The sequence below is a fragment of the Bubalus bubalis genome, chromosome 12 (assembly GCF_019923935.1).
Source record: "Bubalus bubalis isolate 160015118507 breed Murrah chromosome 12, NDDB_SH_1, whole genome shotgun sequence".
NCBI lineage: Eukaryota > Metazoa > Chordata > Mammalia > Artiodactyla > Bovidae > Bubalus > Bubalus bubalis.
In genome coordinates this window covers 95,320,260-95,343,764 of record NC_059168.1, presented here as the reverse complement: position 1 = coordinate 95,343,764, position 23,505 = coordinate 95,320,260, and the positions used below count along the sequence as shown (strand labels likewise).

Here is a 23,505-nt window from a genome sequence, read left to right as displayed (position 1 = left end):
TGCCTCCCCAGGGAAGCCTCAGCCATAGAGGGCAGCACTGAGTAGAGTGAAGGAGGGCTGTGTGTTAGGACTGGTGCCTAGAGCTGTCCCCTAGCCCTGCACCAAGACCCGTCCCAGAGTCCAGCTCCTGAGCAGGCCAGGGGACCTCAGCAGCACGCAGGCTGAGAAGGTCAAGAAGGAGAGCTGTTTCTACGGGACACTCATCTTTGGAGGACAGGGTAGGGCCCGTGTCACCAGGAATAGCTGTCCTCTGCTGCCCCCTCAGGCCGCCGCGAACATGGAGAGCAGCCGTGCCCAGCAGCAGGCCCTCGCTCTGGAGCAGCAGCAGGCGGAGCGGATCCACGCGCTGGAGGCCCAGCTGGCGGGCCTGGGGAGAGCGCGGGTGGCCGACCTGACAGCCGCAGAGCAGGAGCTGGTGAGTGAGGGAAGGACTGGGGCTGGGAGCGCCCCGCTCACGCGCAGCCAGGCTGCCAGGCCATTTGACAGGAAGAAGACCAGCCTGCCTCTGAACTCGGGCACCACTTTTAGGGGAGTTTTTCTATTTTAACAGCACACCTGCTCATGAGACTGCTTGTAAAAAGACTGCTTTTTACAAAAACCCCAAGCAGATGGTTTTTCCTTTTCCTTGAGCTGCACGTGGACTTCCTGGCACTTCCTGACCGGTCCCATCAGCTGCTTTCCTGTCTTCCTGAAATGCGTACTGCTCACCCCTAATGGCTTGCGCCTTTCCCTGGTCTCCCTCCTTGTTCCGTAGGCTTCAGAATCAAGTGCCTCAGTTCTTCTTGTGAGGAGAGTGTCAGGTGACTCTCCCTTTCTGACCCCAAACCCTATCCTCCTGTCCCACCCCTGCAGTGGCAACAAAAGGGAAGGGGGCAGTTTTAAAGGTTACATGTCAAAGAGATAGGCCTACACCCAGGGGAAATAGCATAAAGACCTTTTCTTTTATGTATACTTTCCTCAATTTGCAGAGAAAGCTGGAGCAAGAAAATGCAGCCCTTAAAGAAAGTAAGAATGAATGTGAATGTTCTTTACAGCATCACCAGCTTGAACTAAAGAAGCTGAAGGTATTTATCTAATTGCGTCAGTTTCACAAAGTCATGTCTTCTTAAAACATTTTTATTTCTGGCCGTGCTGGCCTTGTTGCCGCATGTGGCCTTCTCTGGTTTCGGTGAGTGATGGCTGCTTGTCATTGGGTGCGAGGGTCTCTCACTGCAGTGACCTCTCCTGCTGCAGAGCACAACTTCTAGGTGTGCGGGCTCAGCAGTTGCAGCGCATGGGTTCAGCCACCTTGCTGCATGTGGAGTCTTGCAGACCAGGGATCAAAGCCGCATCCCTGCATTAGCAGGCAGATTCTTAACCACTGGACCACGAGGGAAGCCCAAGTGTCATGTCTCTATGTGTGCATTTGGAGTGGCCAAGGGAGAGTTCTATACTATGAGTAGAGAAGGAGCGGAACTGGCATTTGTGGATGGTAGGGGGTTGTCGAGGAGGCAGCTGGAAGTTTTAAGCAGAGGGATGATGTGAGAAGTTTTGTTTTAAGAGGATTACTCTGGCTCTGTGTGAAGAATGCTCTGTGAAGGAGGCAAGTACAGAAGCAGGAAGACCTTTGAGGAAGCTTGTATATCGCTGTGCTTGCTCTGTTTAAGAATATAAAAGGCAAAAGTGAACATTTTAGCAGGGATTCAGAAATTATAATAAAAGTAGTTTTGAAAAGGAATCAAATAAGAATTTCAAAACTGAAAAGTGCAGCAGCTGAAAGTAAAAATGCAGTAGATTTCCAAAGGACCTGAGGAAACTTTTTGGAGAAATAGATATTTTCACTGTTTTTTTTTGGTGTTGGTTTCATCATAATTCATCAGTTGTACTCTTTAAATATGTGCAGTTTATTATTGTCAATTATACTTAAGTAAAGCTCCTAAAAAACAATTAATGAGCTTAACAGCAGATTAGAACTCAAGAGATAAGTAATGGAAGAAAGGGCAGAATGAAATGCAGGGAAAAAATGATAAAAGACAGGATACTGTGAGATGTTTTATCGTGTGTCAGTGGAAACTCAGAGGCAATGAAAAAAACTGAGAAGCATTCAAGAGATGATGGGTGAGAATTTTTCAAACTGATGAAAGCTGTCGAGTCACAGGGACAGGTATAAGAGTTCTTACAGATCCAAACAGGACAAATTTTAAAATCCATACCCAGACACCATATTGTAGTAAAAAGAAAAGCAACAAAACACCAAGAATTAGTTGATAACAGACATGCACTAAGGAAGTACTGGAAGGAACATTCTAGATGTACAGAAGATGTAAAAAGAGAGGAACGAATGGATAGCAGTGCTTATTGCAAGTATGTGCGCAGGACGAAAATCTGATGCACAGCACACTGTTCATGGCCCAGCTGGGGGAGAAGAACCACCCCAGTTATGTGAGTGAGAATTTATGTTCTAAGGTAAAGTTTCTTCTCCAGCACTGAAACAGTTAAAAGATATCACAAAGGTAGCAAGTGTAGGACTCAGCTTTCCAACTGTAGGACTAAGAGAAGAAAGTGAAGAAGTTGGAATTAACTAAATTTAGGAATATAGAAGAGGAGCTCCACAGATTTGCCAGTCAGACCTCTTATGAGGGGGCTCTGTACAACAGTTGGTGCTGGTGTGTGTGCTGGGCGATAGGGCCATGAATGAATTCAGCTGCAGGTGTCAGAAGACTGCAGAGTGGATGCAGCTGCTGCTTCAGGAAGAACTTGCTGCTGCCAGGGCCAAGCTGCATTGCTTGCAGAAACGGCAATCTGACCAAAAGGAGGAGTCTTTTCCTCCCTTCTCCTGCATTCCAGTCTCCCTGGAGCTCCCCCTGCTGGCAGAGATGAGTATGGATCAATATCTAAATATGGAGCCGGCTGGACCCGGAGGGAGAAACATGGTTTGCAGAATCCCAGGTTCAGCCTCTAAGAGCAGAATATGAAATATGGGGTGTGGGCTGAGGCAGTAACTGAAAAACAGCACACACAGGCTTTTTCGGAGCGTGGTTAATTTTCAAACGTTTGGGCGAATTTTCTCAATGTCTTGGATTTCTGGTTTAATATCATTATGGTCAGATAATATTCTGAATGATTTCAGTGCTTCGTATTTATTTAGACTTATTTTATGACCCAACCTATCTTGGTAAGTAACTGAATGCACTTGAAAAAATATATATAGTCCGCTCTTAGGGAGAGCGTTCTGTAAATCTAAACAGGTCAGATCGGTTAACAGCATTGTCCGGGTCTTCTGTAGGCTTCTGATTTTGTTTGTTTGTTTGCTTTGGTCAGTGTGCCTCATCTCTTACTGAGAGGGGCGCTAAATCTTCAACTACGATCGTGGATTTGTCTCTGTCTCCCTCTGTCAATCTGTGCTTCAGGTATTTTGAAACATTATTTTTAGGTGCACACTTTTTTTTTTGTATTGTTCGGATCCATATTTTTCAGAACAGTCCTCTGGGAAAATCATTTCCAGGTGCAGAGAACTGTGCGTGTGGGTGGCCTGCTGACTTGCTCAGTGACCCTGAGCTCAGCCTCAGATCCTGGGTTGTGTGTGTTTCTGTGGCACTAGCAGACTTTAGAACCACACAGATTCAGTTCTGGGTGCCACCCTGGCCCCTCACGAGCTGATCCTTGAGGGAATCTAGTTTCCTTTTTTCATACTGAAGGTGATGACCCTTGACCTCAAGAGGATGATACCGTGAGGATAAAGCATGACCATGGATGAAAAGTGCCAAGTGCAGTTCCTGGCATGGAGGTGCTTTGAGCCTCTGCTTCCTGCCCTGACATGCTTTCCTGTTTTCTTGCTCACAGCCTGCCTCCTGTCCCCTTAAGACAGCGTCAGTCATAGTGTCTCTCCTGAACTTCCCCAGAAAAGGCTCCTGTAGGCATATGACGCTCTTGTCACCCTTCCCAGCACCTGGGCCTTCAGGGCCAGGATCTCATAGCTCGGCTCAGCCTGAAACCCCTTGTTCCTTCTCCTGTATCAGCAGAGCTTCTCCTATGCAGGGGATTGTCTGGGGTAGTTCAGGGTCCCATTGTCAGCCTCTTGAATTCCAGCACCGGTTTTCCTTCTCTACTAGAGGTGGACTCATGGAAAGCCAATTCTGACAGCTCCCCGGTAGACGTCAGAAGGGACAGGCCGTGAGGCTGGCATCTCCCTCCATTCACCCCCAGGCTTTTGTAATTGGAAAAGGAGATTTCACAGGTGAAGCTGAGCAGTTCACAGAACCAGAAAGGCTTGTCCGACTTGAACGTGGGCCTCTGGTCTCCTCCTTGCTTGCCTCACCTGACTTACCCTGTGTCACCCAGCTTGTCCTTGCATTCCTCCATGATGGATGATAGGACATCACTTCAGCAACTCCACACTGATAACATTCCAACTTGGCAACTCCAGGGGAACGAAGACATGTCCCGCTCAACGTTACCATACTAAAAAGGGATTTTGATATAAAAAAGGATTTGATTGGTTCATCTTGGATGACAGAGCCACCCTTGGACAGATTGATTTGGCCGTGGGGATGAGGTACTATGATTGACCAGGCCTGATGAACATGCTTATTCCTATAGCCACAAAACGGGGGCATCATTATTGGCAGCCCTACCAGAACCATGTGGAATTGCAGGGCGGGAGTGGGGAATAGCAGTGATGAGGCTTTTACGCCCAAAAGGGGTGATTGTGGGTAGATAGAAACACCAGACATTCCTGACCAGTGACTGAGAAGCCATATTATTATTCATCTGGGGGTTGATGAGTGAGCACAGCATCATGTCAGGGAAGAGGACTGATGTGTTTGTCAGGAAAGAGGCGCCGTGATCTGGGAAGGGCCAGTGGGGCAGCCCTGCTTGAGGTAGAAAGGCCTGGGTGGTAGAGTGTAGCAGCCAGAGCCTTGGCTCTGAGCTCAGGCACTGGCTTAAAACCTGGCCCTGCCACTTACTCGCTGTCAGATCTCATGCAAATTACATGACCTCTCAGAGCCTCAGTTTTCTCTCCTGTACTATGGATGATTTTGATGAATCTGACATTTGCCCTATTAAAATTTAGTAGTTGCTTGTTATCATTTCTGTAATCAAATTGTTCCAATCTGCTGCTCTGTTCACATGGGCCTGAGTCATCTGGTTCTGTGTTGATTTCAGTAGAGCAGCTTTTCAAGTCTGGGTCCTCTAGCCTTTGGCCTGAGTACTGACTAGCGTGCTCACGGGACGACCGACCTTCAGCGGTGTGCCTGTCCCTAGAGGGGTTAGTGGGCTGTGCACTGGGACAATTCTCACAGAGGAACGGAAGGCCGTGCGGCCAGAAGGTAGCCTGGGAACCTCGGGGAACAGGAGACACGCTCGTCTTTTCCTGTGAGACAGTCCTCTCTCTGTGGGCTTCACGTGGTGTGTGCAGCAAAGAAAGTGGGAACTGGGTTTTGGGACTCAAATCTCCTACCCGTTTTCTGGATTGTAGGAAGAATGGAGCCAAAGAGAAATCGTGAGTGTGGCAATGGCTCAAGCCCTGGAGGAGGTGCGGAAGCAGAGGGAAGAGTTGCAGCAGCAGGTAGGGCCCGTGGGATGCGGCCCCCAGCAGTCCCAGCCAGGACTGATCTACCTCCCATCTCTTCAGAGCAGGGGGTGGACACAGGTCTAGGAATGCTGCCAGCTGCTTGGTTTCCCTGATGTCTCTGGGAAGGTAGGAGAAAAACGTTAGAAACCCTCCAGACTTCCCTGGTGGTCCAGTGGTTAAGACTGTGCTTCCAATGCAGGGGGTGTGGGTTTGATTGCTGGTCAGGGAACTAGATCCTACATGCCCTATAGTGTGGCCCAAAAAAAAGACAAAAGGAAAGAAACTCTCACCCCATGGGATAACCTTTTAAAGTTTTGATAGTTGGTTACTGTTACAAATGTTATCTGGAGGCAAGTCCACACCCAGGTTCTGATTCTGGGAGGTGGGCCCCACTGGCTGCAGGCCCCAGAGACCACAGTTGAGCTTTCAGCCAGAAGGGTGGGAGAAGCTGCCATCTTCTGAGGACAGGCTCAGGCTCAGGCCCCAGGTCTGGGTAACTGGCTCTAAGGCTGTGGTAGGTTCTTAACAGGTCTGTTGGGGTTGCCTCTGAAAAGACCCTGTGATAATCACACCTTCATGAATACCACAACAGTGAAGTCGTGTGTATCCAATGCTGGGCACGTCACAGGCACGCAGGACATGAAGTTACAGTCGTGACAGCCTGTGGGAAGGCTGGGCTAATGGCCATGTCTGTGGTGGGCCCACTGCAGGCAGGGGGCCGTGGGGGCAGGTGCCCCTGTGCCTGCCGAAGAGAACTGACTTGCGCGTGTTTCTGTTAATAGGTGCAGAGGTTAGCTTGGGAAATGTTCTAGGCTGTGGCCTTCAGGGAGGGATTCATGGAGGACCCTGGGTAATGGAAAAGTGGAGACTCCTTTAAGAAAGACGTGATTGCTACTCCTAGCCTTCTCTCATATTGGGTTTTCTCTCCAAGGCCACTGACCTGACAGCCATGATGGGCGAGAAGGAGCAGAGTCTGCAGGAGAAAATGGAAGTGATTCTCCAGAAAGAGCAGGAGATTCTCCAGCTGAAGAAAGGTGAGGCCCCCTGCCCCCGGCTGAGCCTTCTCGCCTGGTCTTGCTGGGGACCCCAGCCTGGAGGGGCCCAGTCAGTGTGCTCACTGCTTCTGTGCCTGGCCTAGGTCACGACTCTGCGCTGTTGCAGACACGCCAGCTGCAGAGCGAGCTGGAGGCCCTGCAGGGCCTGAGGGCCGAGGAGGCCACAGCCACGCGGGAGGACCTGCTGAGGCTGACGGGCCAGGAGCGGCCCCTGGTGCTGTCAGCCAGCAAGCCCCATGTGAGTCCCGCCTGAGCTGCTCAGGGTGTGGGGGCAGTGGGGGGGCAGCATGTCACCAATGGGCGGAGGCAGTGGGCAGGCCTGGGGGGCGCTGGGCAGCTTCAGCTTCCTCTTCAACGGGAGGGCACCTCCCTGACGAGGGGTTTGTGAGCATTGAGGAGCCCATCTGATGCGACAACACCTGTCCGCGTTCAAGTGCTGAAGCCCTCCTTCCCAGCTGGCTCCTTGTGTGGGAGGTTAATTGTCCCCCCGGAGGGCCCTGAGGGGATCTCCATAGTCTGGTTCCTGCTGGTGCCTGGCGGACACATCGGCCGTCCTCTTTGCAGTGAGTCTGGCCCCGCCGCAGGAGGTCAGTGGCGTAGCTTGACCGTTACCTGTGCTGCCACCACTCTGTAGGTGACCTCAAGGGCCGGGCAAGACCCCGAGTACCAGCTTCCAGCTTTGGAGGGAATACCAAACGGAGAGATGGGGGCAGCCACGGATCTGGGGCAGCTACAGAAGGAAAAACAGGACTTGGAGCAGCAACTTCTAGAGAAAAATAAGGTGAGGATGCTCCACCTCAGCTGTTTATGTCTCCTTTCCCGTCTTTGTGCCTAAAACCCCCAAGCCCCTTCTCCAGGCTTTGTGCTGATGCCCCTGGGCCGCTCTTGGGGGCGGTCTTACCTCTCCCATTAGAAGGCCTTCCTCCTGGCTCCTCTGTGCTTGCTTGCCTCGTGCATGGCCCTCTCCTTTCTCACTCCACAAGTCTTCTCCAGCCCTGACCTGAGGTGGCGTCCCGAGTGTCAGGGCTGGGGGCAGTAGCAGGCCTCGGTGTCCCCACCCCCTCTGCCCTCGCCAGCCGGTCCTAGCCAGTCCCCTGGCCTCTGCACCTTCTTCTCCAGCTGTGAAATGAGAGTGCTGATGCTTGCCTTGAAGCGGTTTGGGGGTTTTAGGGGGCGGGTATTGGGTGATGAATTGAAACTGTTAGTTTCCTGTAAATTTTCTGGTATTTGATAGAGGCTTAATAAATGTCATGATTCCACCCACCCTGCCTGGCCTCTGCACCTGTAAATGCAGGGGTTCATTTGAGCCTGGGTTTACTGTGTCCTGTGAAGTTAATGTACGGCCTGGTTAGTGCTCAGGTGTGAAATTCTGCCTGCAAATCGTGTGGTTGCTCTTTAACAAGGGAAAAGGGGTTCCTTCTTTCTCTTCCCCGCCCCCACCTCCCTCCCTCCCCTCCGTCTCCCCCTTCCCCTCCCCACACCCACTAATCTCTTCTGGGAAATACAGACACGCACACGCTGTGTGTCCCCGGGCCCTGCCCTCACTCAGCTTCTCCAGGTCATACTCGCATCCTTGGTGATCTCACCCGTCCTGTGTGCTGCTGGCACCTTACCACGCTTCAAGTTCAGACAGCGCCCATGAACTCAAGACTTCTGTATCTACCGTATTTCTCTGTGTCAGTGTCTGAAAGGCAGCTGAAATCGGAAACATTCAGAGCCAGACTTCAGACTGACCACACTTTCTAGCATCTGCTGCCATCTTTTCTATCTCAGGAAATGGCCAGAACCTCGCAGCCATCCCTGACTCCCTTGTTTCTCTCACAGCCAACGTCCAGATCATTAGGGAATCCCTCGGGCTTTCCCTTCAAACTATACGCAGAAGGAGCTGCTTCTCCTCCCACCCCTGCTGCCACCTGCTACCTGGTGACCACCCTGTCTTCCCTGGAGGACAGGGATGGGCTTCTAACTGGTTCCCCTGTACTTGTTTTTTCCAGCGCTCTGATGACTCACTGTCCCCATAAAAGCCCAAGTCCTTACAGTGGCCGCAAAGCCTGAGTGGTCTGGCTCCTTACTGCCCTTCACCCCGCACCCTCTGAGTGGTCTGGCTCCTTGCTGCCCTTCACCCTGCACCCTCCGCTTCCCCTGCATTTCCTCGCGGCCACAGCAGCCTCGCCTTTCTGTGAATCCCAAGCGCCCTCCCGCCTGGGCCCTTGCACTTGCTGAGCCTTCTGTCTGGAAGATCCTCGCCCAGTCCCCTCGCCTCCTCTGTGGTGTCATTTTCTCAGTGAGGCCTCCCCTGCTGCTCTGCCGACCCTCCCCACCAGAACTCCTGTCCCCCCACCTTCCTCTTTTTCTCCAGGCCTCTTATACCTTGTGATACACTGTAGATCTGCTGGTTAACTTTTTCCCTCCAGAGGGCAGACATTTTTTCTTTCCTTTTTTTTTTTTTTGCTGTTTCCTCAGTCTCTAGGCCAGTGTAGAGACTCAGTATTTGTTGAGCAAATTAATGAATGAGTCAAAAACCTAGAAAATCAAGTAACATAAAATAGCAAGTGTACTTTTGGGGGAATGCCCAGCCCCGTGGTCAACCAGAGAATACACAATGAAACATTATCTCACCATTCTGTCAGTGAGGTGTTGGCGGCAGTGGGACGTGCTGCACAGGAGCTGGAGGCGCTTTCACAGTCCCCAGCCCAACCATCTTGTTCTCTAGAGGACTGTGGACATACCACTCTTGAGAAAATGAAGCTTCTTACAGCTTTGTTTAAACATGGAAACTCAGGGAATTCCCTGGCAGTCCGGTGGTTAGGACTTGGCGCTTTCACCGCCATGCCAGTGGTTTCAGTCCCTGGTCAGGGAACTAAGGTTCAACAGACCAGGCAGTGTGGTCAAAAAAAAAAAAAAAAAAAGGAAATTTGGCTGAGAAGACATGGGGCATCCGCTAGAGTTACTGTCACATTAAAAGTTATTATTAGGAAAACTAAAGCTGTGGAAACTCTGATAAATGCAAAATACTATTCAGAGTTCTAGCTATTCAATGCAAGAATGCTGACATGGACTAGAAGTTCATAGGAAAAACTTTTTGATATGTTAGAGCTGTGAGGTTTTGGAGAAATTTTTATTTAAAATTCTTCCCTGTATTGTTTATACAGTAAATGTTTTCATTGGAAAACAAAGTTCAGCCTTTCTAGTTATTAATGGAATGTGTAATAAATTATATTTAAGGCCTGTAATACTAATAATTAAACTCACCAAAAATAGGAAAATAAATGAAAGCTATAAAACCCAGCGTTGTTGGGTTATGCCAAAAAGCTGTGATCTCTTACGCTGTTCCAGATCAGCATTGAGAATTCTTACAGTACTCTAGGAGATCAGTGGTGCTGGTGAGAGCTGTAAAGCTCTGGCCCAGGTACCCTCTTTTGGGCTGATAGCACGTAAGTATAATTCTGAAGGACAGAATGTGCTGTGCAGAGGCATTTCGAGCTCTGCCGCCGACAGGGGCGAGCGCCTGAAGCAGTCCTGAGGACCCAGGCCGTAGTGCGGGTGGCTCTGGGCGGCGGCCCGGCGGGGCCCAGAGAGCGAATGCCTGCAGAGCAGCAGCGCGTGAGGGGCGGGGCCACGGCGGCGGTGTGCCGTCAGCACCAGCCTCTCAGGAGACGAGGCAGGGGCGTCTGACGGGTGTATGCGGGCCCAAGGGTTTTCTGTCTGTGCTGTGGTCCTTGGCACCTTAGAGATGGTGAAACGTGCATTTAATGGATGGCTTTTTGTGGGGGTGGGACTTTGATCACAGACCATAAAGCAGATGCAGCAAAGGATGCTGGAGCTCAAGAAGACTCTGCAAAAGGAACTGGTGAGTGACCCTTCTCCCCGCTGCCCGAGCCCTGCTGGCTGCGTGGTCCTCCTCAGGCCCTTGCTGCCTGATGGGGCTCCCTTCCTCCCCCGGGACCACAGATCCCTGGGAAGTCAGATGTTGGCTGGTGGGACAGTGGCCCTGCCACCTTGAACGTGCTCCTGGAAAGTGGCTCTGTGACCCCTGGCACAAGCCCTCTTTCTGTGAGCCAGTGTGTTTTCTGAGAGGTCAGTGAGGTGACGTGTGCAGCACGCATGCATGCAGAAGGCCAGGTCAGGTGCTGACTGCCCCAGGAGACAAGTCCTGACCTGGATAAAGGAAATGGCTGAACTTCCCCCCAGGTCCCTCTATCCCTCCTCCCAGCCAGCACCCTACCTTGTCAGGTGCTGGCGCTTCCTTCCCAGCTGAGCCCCTGTCACCCTGCTGTGTTCTGCAAAGAGCTTCAGGTGATCACAGCCTAGGCCAGGTGACTTTCCCATGTCATTTTCAGACCTGTCTTGAAGGGCTCAATGTAGCATCTTTGGTTTTTTCAGAAAATCAGACCCGATAATGAGCTTTTTGAAGTCCGAGAGAAGCCTGGGCCTGAGATGTCAAACATGGCACCTTCGGTCACAAATAATGCTGACCTGACTGACGCTCGTGAGATCAACTTCGAGTACCTCAAACACGTGGTTTTAAAATTCATGTCCTGTCGCGAATCTGAGGTAAAGGGCTTTTTTTTTTTTTTTTGAGCAGCTCTCAGTGTTGAGTTTTATTTGCAAAAATGTAATATTTTAAGCCATCATTAATTCACAATTGAAGTAGGTACTTACTCATGCTGCTGCTGCTGCTAAGTCGCTTCAGTTGTGTCCGACTCTGTGCGACCCCATAGATGGCAGCCCACCAGGCTCCCCTGTCCCTGGGATTCTCCAGGCAAGAACACTGGAGTGGGTTGCCATTTCCTTCTCCAATGCATGAAAGTGAAAAGTCAAAGTGAAGTCGCTCAGTCGTGTTCGACTCTTCGTGACCCCATGGACTGCAGCCTACCAGGCTCCTCTGTCCATGGGATTTTCCAGGCAAGAGTACTGGAGTGGGGTGCCATCGCCTTCTCCATAAAGGGCTTTTGAATTGAAAAGCGCCAACCACCTGGTTCATTTGTCTGGGTCTCACCTGGCTTCCCACCAGTTCCATTTCTTTCTTCCTTTCCCACAGTCCGCTTTGACCACAAGTGTGGACACTTAGTCATGTATCCAGCTGGCATTGACCTGCTGGTTGAGCAGCCCGCAGGGGACTCCAAGTAGGGAACTGGCTCCTGGGAGGAGATGTGGGTTGGATGCGGAGGTCAGGGTCCAGGGAGCTGCATCTGTCCAGCGGTCCTGCCTCCTGCTGAAGAGCAGGGAGCTGCCATGGCCGTCCTGGTGATCTTGCCAGTCCCCAAGTAAGAGGTAGGGGAGAAGAGCCAGCAGCCCTCAGAATGCCCATCTCCACCCTCTGTGTGGTCCTTGCCGACCAAGCTGGGAGTGCCCCAGAGGAGCAGGACCGGGAGATGGCTACCAGTTAGCTGCTGACCACCTGCTAACTCCCATCGAGGCCCATGGCAGCAAAACTTACTTTGTTTCAGGCTTTTCATCTTATAAAAGCTGTGTCAGTGTTGCTGAACTTTTCACAAGAGGAGGAGAACATGCTCAAAGAAACCCTGGAGTATAAGGTAGGGTTTCCTGGTCTGCTGTCTGCCTTCCAAAAACTAGTCAGTCATCCCAGGCCTGGCAGATGAGAGCAGTGCACGGCTGCATCATCAGCTTGGAAGGTGCTTCTGGATGATGAACTTGACGGGGCAGTGCTGCCCGAGGACACGCTCTTGCCCACAGGTCTCTGCTGTGCTTTAACCGGCGTGTGACAGCACTCCCATTGGTATCACTTCAGCAACAGCTCAGGTCTGGCTAGCACCCAGGCTTTTTAAAAAAGTGAAAAATACTCACAAAGTACCTGCATAAAAGCTGTAATAGAAAACACTGAGCTGCTCCCACCAGAGTCAAGATCATGGAGGGCAGGAGGGGCCAGGAGGGCAGGATGGGAGGGGAATCTTTCAGCTCCTTCTGCACCCAGTCCTGGCTCCTCATCTCAGGAGCCTTTTTTGTTTCAAACACAGATGTCGTGGTTTGGGTCCAAGCCAGCTCCCAAGGGCAGCATCCGGCCGTCTATCTCCAACCCTCGGACACCATGGTCCTAGGTGGCACTACCCAGGGATGGGGGCTCCAAGGGCTGACACTTTTTCTGTGAAAAGAACACTGACACACCACAGTCCTGGTGGGTTTTTAATCACTGTAACTGCAGTATTTTGTACAAGCGTCTGAACATTGTTTACAAGACTTAAGGCCCACTCCTGCAGACTGATACGAATCTCAGGAGGTCGCTGATCCTGACATCCTGGTTTCCGGAGAGCCCTGGCACAACCCACATTGCCACAGTGCTGCTAAAATCCCAGCTCTGGCCAGCACCCACCTGCACCTGAATCTTCTTTCAGTTAGCACTTAAAGCTGAAGCCCTCAACCTGCGTCAGAGGGGAGGCAGCCAATCCGTCACGTGGTGATGACGCTGGACAGACAGGCCTTCGAAACGGTGCCCAGCAGGGCAGACCCGCCTGCTTCTGCCATGAAGAGCCAACTCAGGGAGGCTGGCTTTTTTCAGCTCCCTTTCCCTGTTCGTATGTTTGGGTTCAGGTGAGTTAGAAGAGGCTTTTGAGCGCTTCCGCCCAAGGAAACATTATTTCACCTTGTTACTCAAACCTCCTAGAACTTCAGATGTGTCCATCTCTAAGGTACTCTGGGGCCAGTGTGGATTAATGAATATATGCACCTTTCTGACAGTATCTCATTTTACTGAAGAAAACTAGCAAACGTGTAAAAAAGATTCTTAGTACCAAATACACTCAATTGCCTTTTTAATGAATGTACTTGTGGTGGATAGGTTGCTGGTAAACCATTTTAAACTATTTTTTATAGCTAAAGTTCCTCGCTATTATAAACATGTCTTCTGTATTATAAAATCCATTTAACTGGTGGTGTTAAGGGAAAATCAGAGCATCAAGAGGAAATTATTTCTAAGATTGGGATCCTTGTCCCAATTTGCCTCCCTCTGAAGCAGTGGTGGTGTTTCACTTGCTTAGATCTTAATTCTGTTGTTATAACACTGAGCAAATGCTAATCAATGTTTTCTACTGCTGAGGACAGTCTGCTGTATTCAAAGGAAGCCGCAGCTGCTCCTCTCCTCCCCCCAGCCTTGACCAAAACGTTGGAGGTGGACTGCCACCATCTCCCCATCGCCGCACCCACCCCCGGATATTTAAGATGACACTACATTCACGTGTGGCGTCCAGGCGGCCCCGCCTGGCTGCAGTACTCGACAACACACAGATGGCTCTGGGAGTGACTGATGAAATCTTGTATTCATCGTCATTAAAGAAAAGGGAAACACTTGCCCTGGATAAGCCACACTTTCAGATCTAAAGGGAAACTGTATAGTTTGATGAAAGTTTTATTGGTTAAATAAAAAACTGAGTTACTAACTGGAGCTCCTAGATTTATCATCAGTTACCCAATGATGTTAGGTTTCTCAATTGTTTAGGGCTAATATATATATAAAATATCTCTCACAGGAAAGCAAGGATATGCAGGTAACGTAGGACAGTCCCATGGCCCTCTAAGTACCAAGCAAGGGCAGCATTACCCACATCCGGCTCGGGCTCTGCTGCCCAGTCACGCTTGTTACCCACCTCCTCCTGCGGCTCCGCAGGCAGATGCGACCCGTGTCTAGGAGCCCGTTTCCCGTTATCTGGTGGGGACACAAACCAGGACTCCCTTCTGTTCCATCATTTTGACAAGTAGGAAGTAGCTCTTCCAGCTGTTCCAGGAAAGAGTTCCTTAAATTGGGTAGTTAGGGCGATCCCAGCACAGCCGTGGGAGCCCCGCCGACTCCTGTGGCCTCTCCAGCCCTTGAGCTGGTCTCGACGCCCCCACACCCACACCCGCCGGCAGTTTTAGACACAGTTGTGGGGCCCAGTTAGGTCTGTTCTTGCACAGGGAGGATTCGTTCTGATTAGGCTTTTCTCCTGCATGTTGAATTTCCTTCAGCTTTAAGAGGAAGAGTGGAGTAAATACTCTTAAGTGATTTAATGCACTTTTACTTGTATAGAACGTTCTGTGCTAGACAGTACATAGAGCCCTTTATATGAGCATCTGATCTTGATCTCACCCTCCATGTTGTAAATAGGGATTGTATTATCTAAAACTGCTGTAGAAAACTCATTTGTGGTGCAATACACTTTTGATTAAAGCCCTTCAATCCAGATGCAGTGCATTTTACTTATCGGTTGGTGTCAGCATCTCCTCTGTGACTTGTTAAATTTAGTACCTTGTGTCTCACTTGAAAACTTCAAGGCTAGCTTTAAGGGCCTTAGAGCATTTGTCTTTCAGAAAGAACCTTCCCAGGTTAGGTTTGGGTGAGTAAATATTATATTTGTAGTTTAATGAAGCCAGCAGCCTAGTCCTACCTCCCAGGAAGGGTGGGGGTTCTGCGGAGGAGCTGGGAGGATTGTCACTTTGGTCAACATCCATCTCCAAGGCCCGCATGACTTGGGTGAGCTTCAGGAATACGAATGGGGTTCTTACCATAACAGAATGCAGACTACAGTTCCATGTGCTAAAAAGGAAAGACAGGCATCTGCTCTTCAGACAGGCCCACCGTCAGCGGTTACAGGGAACAAAATGTGCCTTGTCTGTGTACAGGCTTGTTCCTACCTGTTTGTCTCTTCCTCCTGTAAAGAAAACCCCTCAGCATCACAGTGTTCCTGGCAAACAGCCAAGCCCAGCGTCAGGAGTGGGTGATGGGCGCACCTGAGCCCACTCCCAGGACTCCAACTGCAATCACACAAACTGAAGACTTTATTAAATAAGCTCCAAAACTAGGTCCAAATCAGAGGAGTAAAAACAACAGTTATTCAGCAAAACATGTCTGTGTAGCAGCCAGCAGCACTGTGGCCCAGGCTTGAGGGACTGCCGCACCCAGACTGAGAAAGCCACGCTCGCTCCCGGGCAGCTCTGCAGGGACTTTTGTCTGTCTGCCCCTCCACATCCAGTTTGCAGAACAGGCCACCTCTCATTCATGACCATCCCATTTATTTCCCGTTCCTTTTATACACATGAAACACACGGCAGAGTATATACTAATAAGCCAAGAGCTTTATTGATGCAGCAGGCACTTTACAATGAACCCAAGAGAGCCCGCCTTCTCTGGGAGGTCGGGGTGTCTGTACAAACCCTCGGGGGTTTCCGCTTCAAAAAAAAAAAAACCAAGCTCTCCCTTTTACGGCAGCCCTTGGATCTGCACCTGCCCAAATCACCCCTCCCTCCTTTTAAACAGGCAGTGCACACAGGTACCCCGGACCAAGGCGGGCCAGCCACTCTGGTAGACGGTCACAATGTCAGTTCTGCGTTACTCGTGAACAAAGGCATAGACTATCAGATCCTGCAAAGGATTTATGAAAACAGTTAAGACGATCTCTCCCTCCACCTTGAAAATAAAACACACTTCAGCGGATGCAGGTCCTGAAATAGTTGACTTGGGAGTTCCGAGGCAGGCGGCCCATTGTCAATCCCTTCTTCGATAGCCTGTGCATCCAAAATTCTCGAGGTAACATGAGTCTCTCTCTCTTTTTTTTAAACAGTCTTTCTTGCTGTAAGAACTCTTATAATGGAGCCTAGTCCTCCTACTGCTAATGCCTGTAGGGGCAGCAAAAGAAAAGGTGTCAATTGAGACCTGGTTGGCCAAGGGGCTCCTCGCTTCTTGCCAGGGGAGACGGGACTACACTCCTGACCATGTCATAGATCTTCTGAAAAAGCATTCCTGCAAGAGCACATAAGAGGTGCCAACAGGGCCCGCATTCGAGGGATCAAGCCCTTTCCTGGAACAAAGGGTCCCCAAAAGCTGTTGGCTCTTTAAGGCAGGAGAACTGGGCTTGCAACACTGTCACCAAGCTCACACCAAGCCCCCCAGCTTCCCTTTGACAAGTTCACTGTACCCAGGCACAGCCCTAGGCCCTAAAACAGACACTAGCCCACTGCAGTGGAAATGTCCACAGGCTCATGCATCCGGCTGCCACAAAGGGACCAGAGAGCGTGGCCCCCCAGACCACTCCAAGGTCTTAGCTCAGCTCCCAAGCACCATGGCCACCTCTGTGACGAAGCCCAGGAGCTCACCTTCTGGCAGAGCAGGCAGAACACCCACCAGCAGGACCAAAGGCCACAACCCAGCCCAGGCCTGAGGCTGGCCACATGACTGACCCCTCAGTTAAGGGCCGCTCTCTTAGTACTCAGCAGAGCCTTTCATGAGGGACACTGGCTTGACAAGAGGTGCCCCCCCCAACACCTTGTACTAAAACAAGCAAAGGACAGGCCCAGCTTTTCCAGCTTCAGGAGGATGAAGGCCCTATTAAGAGACTGCCAAGGTATCTACCACTGTTTCTGTGTGGCCGGGTGAGGTGAGGCGAGCCTGGAGCAGGAAGCCCTCAGAGATAACCAGAGGGCTCAGGCTGCATCTAAGGCCCAGGACCACCACCTCCGCCAGCCCAAAGAAAGTAGTCAAAGCCCTGCCACCAGCAAGCCTGCCTGAACCTCCCCAGCCAAGTTACAGGCCCCGAGGCCTGCCCAGCAAAACTCGCAGCTAAAGCAATGGCAGTGACCAGAGATGGTGGACCCCTACCAGTGCTTCCTTGGGAGAGGTAAGTGCCCAGATGTCCCAGGTTGCTTGAGGCATGGCCCTCATTCTCACAGGCACCCCATCCTGTCTGTGTTTGGGACTGCCTGGCCTGTTGATCTGAAGCCTGGGCGGGGGTGAGCCAGCGCGCAATATGCTCACGTACCTTTTCATGCCACTGGAGTAACACTGCGCTGCTATTCTCTGTGGGCTTCTCAAACCCTTTATAAATGTACTTCATTAGCAAGTCAATGCCATTTCTGTCCAGCGACTGCACAGCCTGCTCGATTTCGCTGCTCTTAAAGTTTGTAAGCACTTTCAGCACCACGCCCTGGGCCCGCTCCTAAAGGGGAAAGAGAAAGGGAATGGGGTCTAGAGCCATGGCCAGGCGTACCCACGTCCCGCACTGCAGGCTCTGAAACACCAAACCAAGTAGTCAGAACTCATTAGGAACACTGCCAAATTTCTAATTCATTTGCAATGCTTAAAAAAAAAATATATATATATATATATAGTGAATTTTTTTTAATTAAGTTTCAAAGTATTCAAAGCCAATGATTTATTCCACTTATCTGAGGGGAAATAAGCAGTTTACTGGGGAGAAGAATCACTATTTCTGATGACACCAGCAAGGCCTTAAACTCAACTCCCGTATTTAAAAAACAAACAACAAACCCCCCCACATAGCAAAAAGCGAGTTTCCTTGGCCGTACCTTCTGTGCTCACTCCCAGTGGAACAAAGGGGCCATTCCCCTCCATGTTTGAGAGGTGCAGCCATTGATTAAATCAAGATACCATCACAACATAGGAAAAAACCCAGCTCTAAAGGGACCCCTTTCCCTGGACCAAATTTTAGATAGCCTCACTGATGAGATTTTAGGCAGCCTAACCGATGCGGTCTGCCCAAGTGTCTCATCTCACCTAGTTTTTAAGAGGCAGAAATCATAAAAGCACTGAAAATCTTTATGCAAATAAAGCCTATTCAATAGCTTATAAAAGCATAACCACTAAGTCCCATGTGACAAGCTAATTTATAACTTTGTTCATCAGGAAGGGCTGGGCTGACTTCTCACCCCATGAGGCCTTGGGGAGGAATGAACGTTTCTTTGGGGAGTGTTTACTACAAACACTGACAGCTTTGGTGTCAGGGGCGCCAGGCAGCTTCTGTGGAAACACTGCCCGCTGCCAGCTCACTTCCCTGGTAGAGATTCACTGATGCAAAGATGAGACACATGCTGTCCAGAGCCCCGGGGAGCTCACGCCCTGGTCCCAACACCGCCCAGCAGCGCCGCAGTTCGACCCCCTTTACCTTCACGGCTTGATTCTTGGTGTTGACAGGAGAGTTCCGCAAGGCTGCGTGAAATGCCCGAAGCATGTCCCCTGTGCACCGGCAGCGGTTAAGGACAGCTCACCTCAGCATGTCCGCGCTTTTCTTAACAAACTCATTTCAGAAAGCGCTCAAGGGGGCAGAGACAAATGCCATCTTATCCACATCTAACCCCCCACCCACTGTGGCTTCCCGGTGGGCACAACCTGTTTAGAGGGCAGTCTATAGCTCTCCTGAGCCACGCGGAGGGCAGAAGGGGCACCTCTGCCATACCTCTCCTTCTGCGGCCCCTAAACCTTCCCCTTCAAAGCAAGTTTGGACATGGACTCGCTCCCTCCCGGGAGGAGGAATAAAGTTGCTGCCCCAGCAGAGTGACTTGCAGCAGTATCTGACAAAGCTGGTTGACATCTACTTAGCACCGGGCCCTGTATCTGCCCTGCTAGACCCTCATGACCACTGTGTGGGGTTATCAGTTTCATCTTCTCATTCTCCAAAGGGAAGAACGAAGGCACAGATGGAAGTCCCTAATTCTTAATCCAGTGTGTTAAACCATTAAAGAAATTAAGATGTGCTAAAACTTTTATCTTCCAAAACCAACCCAAGTCAGTGAGGTCCCAACGGAGGGAAACAACAATCTCAAAGAACCTTCTGCCAAGAAAACGAACCAACCCTCCCCTTCTTGTTCCGCAAACCTTAGCAGGAGTCCTGACACATTCTTTGCTGAGCTCTGAATATCCAGTACACAAAAGAAAATTACAATCTGGGTTAGGTCCCTAAAGGTGACACCTATTTTAAACTGAATTACATCAGCTGACTTTCATTTCCTCATCCGAAACATCAGCTTCAGCCAAAAAGCTTCAAAAATAGAACAAGAGGTGGCTTCTGCCCAATCGGGTCTCTACTCCTGTTCATGCAGCCATACCCACATGTGAACAGCCAGAGCCTCCCGAGCACAGCCGAGTCCCCCGTCTGCCCCACTGTGGCCTCCATCTTGAGTGAGTTGGGCCCACACACCCAGGGTGGAGCCCCCTAGCACCCTGCGGGGCTGTGGTCCACCTTGCAATGTGAGAGGCAGCCCACTCACACCCTGTACCTGTCAGCTTTGGAATTCCTTTCTCCCAGCCAGGCACGGGCCAGTCTGATATCAGTCACTGATAAAACTTCTACCTCAGAACTCTTTGTGAATTTGGCATCCCAGAGCAATAAGCAGAGTCCCAGTAAGCTTAAGAGGAACCGTACAACTGGCACTCCACTAACCAAGCATGGTTGGGAAACACAGTACTTCCGAAGATGAACAGGTAAGGGTAGGGTAACCAGTCCACAGAGGCAAAAAGACTCACCACCCTGGAGTTCATCTCTGCAGCATCCCTCTGCCTGTCATTCACTGTAGTGTTGAAAGGGCCTTCAGCAGCTGAGACAACTAGGGAGCAGGGAGGAGCATACCATCTATCAAGCTGGCCTCTGTCTAGGATAGTTTTAGGCCCTTCCAGAAAACCGGCTGTGGAAGCTGGGGAACGGTGCCCAGCTCCTAGTCTCCTCTAGATCAGGGTTTCTCAACCACAGCACTAATGACATTTTAGACCAGATGACTGATGTGGGATCTGTCTTGTGCATCTGACAATACTGAGCAGCACCTCTGGCCTCCACGCACTAGATTCCAGTGGCACACCCCACCACATACCAAACTGACAATCAGAGTATCTCCAAACATGGACAAATTTCCTCAGGGGCAGCAGACACTGCAAAATCCTCGCTCCAGAGGACCAGAAGGTGCCTCAGCAGGAAGAAAAGGAACCAAGTCTCAGATATGGGCCCAGGTGTTTTCACATGTCATCTCATTACTGCTAACAGTTCTTTGTGACAAGAATCATTATTCTGATTTTAAAGGCAATGAATCTGAGGCTCAGAGAAGGAAAATGACGTGCTCTAAGTCACAAAGCTAAGCTGTCCAGCTGGCCTTCAAACCCAAGCATGCCTGACTCCAAAGTCAAGCTCTTTCTACAACCCTCTGCAGCCACTCCCCCCCAGACCCAAGTGGCATGCCCAGGATACTTGCTGTGGGTCCAGTACTGTTCTGAAGCCTTCTGGGATGCGATCCAGTAATGCTCCCATGGAACCTGTAAGCCCAGCTTGGTTCTCCTTTTAACAAAGGAGGCTACCAAGGTTCAGAGAGGGTAAGTGACCTACTCAAAGTCACACAGCTATAACATGACTGAGTTGGGTCTGTGTGGGTACACAGCCCATGCTCTATTTCATCCATGACTTGCTTCCCTGTAACAGAACTAGGATGGGCCTACTCCCTACATTCTCCCACTCCAATCAACCAACCCCTATCCCTACTCCCCCCACCTCTGTTCTAAGACTCCTAGAAGCCTACTCCACAGTTCAATAATCTAATCTAAATCCAATACCTGGCACATGGTAGGGACTGAGCAAATATTAGCTCCTTCCACCTCCCTTCCTGGGCCCCACTCAGTTCTCATTTGCTAACCTCTCTTTCCCCAATCCCAAGAGGTACACTCTCCATGGTAACAAGGTTTCTGACACTGCCATTAGTGGAGAAATTACCATCCCCTAATGTGCTAAGCCTAGGCTTCCAAGCAGCCTCAAGGAACCTATCATGTCAGGAGTGTACCAAGAGGTGACCTTCAACAAGTCCCTGCAGCATGGGACCAAGACAGCAGATAACCAGACCTTGCGCTCCCCTTCTGTGGATGATCTGGGCCACAGGTCTGATGCTGGAGTCCTTTTGCCAATACCTACCCATGAGCCGGGTTCTGCACCACACTGCAGAATCAACCTTCCCTCATGGGGGCCATTCTCATGACCCCACTTCACCAACGGGGAAAGCATGGTGATCCTGATGGGGCAGGAAATAACAAGCTTGAATCCCCACCTTTGAAAATACATTTCTGTTCAAACAAAGAAAGGCTGAAGGTATTTGTTTCAAAGGCACATTGGAGGAACACTGCAGGACTCCTCCCAAAGGCAGTGAATGGGTTCGACTTCCCAAGCTGAGTCAACTGATAAAACACCCAGAACCTGATTTATATACAGTACAGCCTGAGCCTCCAACCCTGTCCTGGCCAGTAAGGGGGAGGGGGAGGCACTTCCTGTAACACCATTTGAATAAAGAAAAATCCTTCCTGTGAGAATAAGTCAGTTTCCTGTGCTCAAAGTGCTAAAGGACCAAGCAGGCTGTGACAACCACCTCTATTTTTAATCTTGTTTTCTAAATGCTTGTTTTCTGTGACCACAAAACAGTCATTTCCAGTCGCGGGGCTCTACTTTTACATCTCACTTTATGCTGCTTGGTTTTTCTTAGCTCTAAACAACTAGTTTTTTTCCACTGCTTCCTGCACAAGGCTATGGGGGGAGGGAGCCAAAACTCACTTGTTGAACGTGGCTGAGACCACTGAGGTTCAAAACCCAATGGTCACAGGAAACTAAGAGTAGGTGAGGAAGAGTGGCTCTAAGCTGAAGGGTCAGAACGATTCTGAGGTGCGAGGTGAAATCTCAGACCTCAGGGCTGGACTAAGGCTGCAGCCTTCGCTCCCCCTTGGGTCCTTTCTTCCCAAAGACTGCCATCTACCACCTATTTTCAAGTGGTGCTGCGATCCAGCCCGAAAGGACTGTGCCTGGGAGCCGCCCTGGCCGCTCAATTACTCAGCGGTGGCTCACCTTGGCCCCTCCCGCCGATCAAGCCCGAGTAAGGCCCGGTTTCCTGCATGAGAGAGATGGAGTGATCGGGAGCCCAGGCAAGGGCCAGCCTGAGGGGACGGAGGGAGGAAAGAGGAGAGGCCTCCCGGGGCAATGAAGGGCCTGCGGGGCTGGAGGTCCGTCCGGCATGCTCTTGGGGCCGCCGAGCCAGTCAGCCCACCAGGATCCAGGAGCCGCGTGGGGCCGCACTGCTGAGGGAGGGTCCAGGGGCCCGGGACCAGGACAAGGGGGCCCGGGACCAGGACAAGGGGGCCCGGGACCAGGACAAGGGGAGTGGGGAGGCCAGATGAAAGGGAACTGAGGATGCCTGCCCGAGGAGAGCCAGATTGGGAGTTGGGAGACTGACCTGGGGGGTCCGGGGGTGAGAGGAGCGGAGAGGCCGGCCTGAGAGGCCAGAGCCAGGGATGAGGAAAGTAAGAAGGCCGGGCCACAGGGGAGCCCGGGCCGCCGCGCGGGGGAAGGATATTGCCGCAGGAGCCCGTCCACCTCGCTAGGGTCCGGGCCTGGCTCGCCCGCCGCCGCCGCCGCCTCCTCCTGTTCGTCCACGAATTTGTTCTCATCAAATTCATCGATGTCCACCCGACGGAAGCGCGAGGACAGCGTGTTCCGGGCCATGGCGGGGACTCAGCGCCCGCTGAACCGGCTATGCTCCGGAGCAGACCTCCACTCTACTCCGCTCAGAACCGGCTCCGGCTCGGGGGCGGGAAGCGGCCGCCCGGCACCTCCTCCACCTCCTCCGCGCGCAGCCGCTGCCGCCCGCCCACTTCCGGTTCTCGCCGGAACCGGAAGTTCTGGTGGGAGGGAGGGGCGGGGTGCGTCGCTTTGGGAAGCGCTGAGAGACGGACCTGGAAGTCTAACCTGTGGACCACTGCGGGGCTAGTAATCTTCGTGGAGTCTCAGTTTACCCTTCTGAGAAGCGGGCGGCCAATCCTCCGCAGGCCCAGCACATAGATGCCACAGCTGCACTCTTCGGCTTCCCTCCTGCACCCGAGGAATCCCTGGCCAGGGCGGGCATAGTCGCGGATTCCGGGTGTCATCTCTGCCCAGACTGAGGGGGCACGGGGCCTCCAGAAGAAGGAGCCCTGCTCTGCCTGTCGAGTGCTGGCAGGCTTCTGGGAGAAGACAGCTTCGAGCTGAGGCCTGAGGGATGAGTAGTAGTTCTTATGCCCCGAGAGTGATGTTGAATGGGAGAGCCTAAGTCTCGAATTTGAAGACCTTAGGACGCCACCACACGGAGCTCAGAGGAGGTTGCATCTGACCTTATTGTTGT

At 51.3% G+C, this 23,505-nt stretch overlaps 2 protein-coding genes and 1 long non-coding RNA gene across 7 annotated transcripts in view; 1 reads left to right on the top strand and 2 right to left on the bottom strand.

Annotated features, from left to right (window-relative positions):
• Positions 1–14,785, top strand: part of GOLGA1 (golgin A1) — a 47,358-nt gene extending 32,573 nt beyond the window's left edge. For all 5 annotated transcript variants that reach the window (XM_044926336.2, XM_025261659.3, XM_006049274.4 and 2 more), the window contains 10 exons: positions 266–415; positions 969–1,064; positions 5,459–5,548; positions 6,486–6,588; positions 6,693–6,847; positions 7,244–7,390; positions 10,400–10,459; positions 10,993–11,163; positions 12,060–12,146; positions 12,588–14,785. In XM_044926336.2, coding sequence (XP_044782271.1) covers positions 266–415; positions 969–1,064; positions 5,459–5,548; positions 6,486–6,588; positions 6,693–6,847; positions 7,244–7,390; positions 10,400–10,459; positions 10,993–11,163; positions 12,060–12,146; positions 12,588–12,668 — 1,140 coding nt within the window. In that variant the 3' untranslated portion in view covers positions 12,669–14,785. The remainder of the gene's footprint in view (positions 1–265; positions 416–968; positions 1,065–5,458; positions 5,549–6,485; positions 6,589–6,692; positions 6,848–7,243; positions 7,391–10,399; positions 10,460–10,992; positions 11,164–12,059; positions 12,147–12,587) is intronic.
• Positions 2,708–7,644, bottom strand: LOC123328648. Its single transcript, XR_006543619.2, has 3 exons — positions 7,511–7,644; positions 4,307–4,440; positions 2,708–2,846 (listed from the first exon to the last, which is right to left on the bottom strand). It is a non-coding gene; the product is annotated as an uncharacterized LOC123328648 (long non-coding RNA).
• Positions 14,786–15,653: 868 nt separating the features above from the next.
• ARPC5L (actin related protein 2/3 complex subunit 5 like) lies at positions 15,654–23,002 on the bottom strand. The gene is made up of 4 exons (XM_006049276.4): positions 22,702–23,002; positions 18,498–18,570; positions 17,355–17,531; positions 15,654–16,215 (listed from the first exon to the last, which is right to left on the bottom strand). The coding sequence occupies exons 1-4, from the start codon at positions 22,848–22,850 to the stop codon at positions 16,153–16,155; spliced, it is 462 nt and encodes a 153-aa protein (XP_006049338.1). The 5' UTR covers positions 22,851–23,002; the 3' UTR covers positions 15,654–16,152.
• Positions 23,003–23,505: the final 503 nt, after the last annotated feature.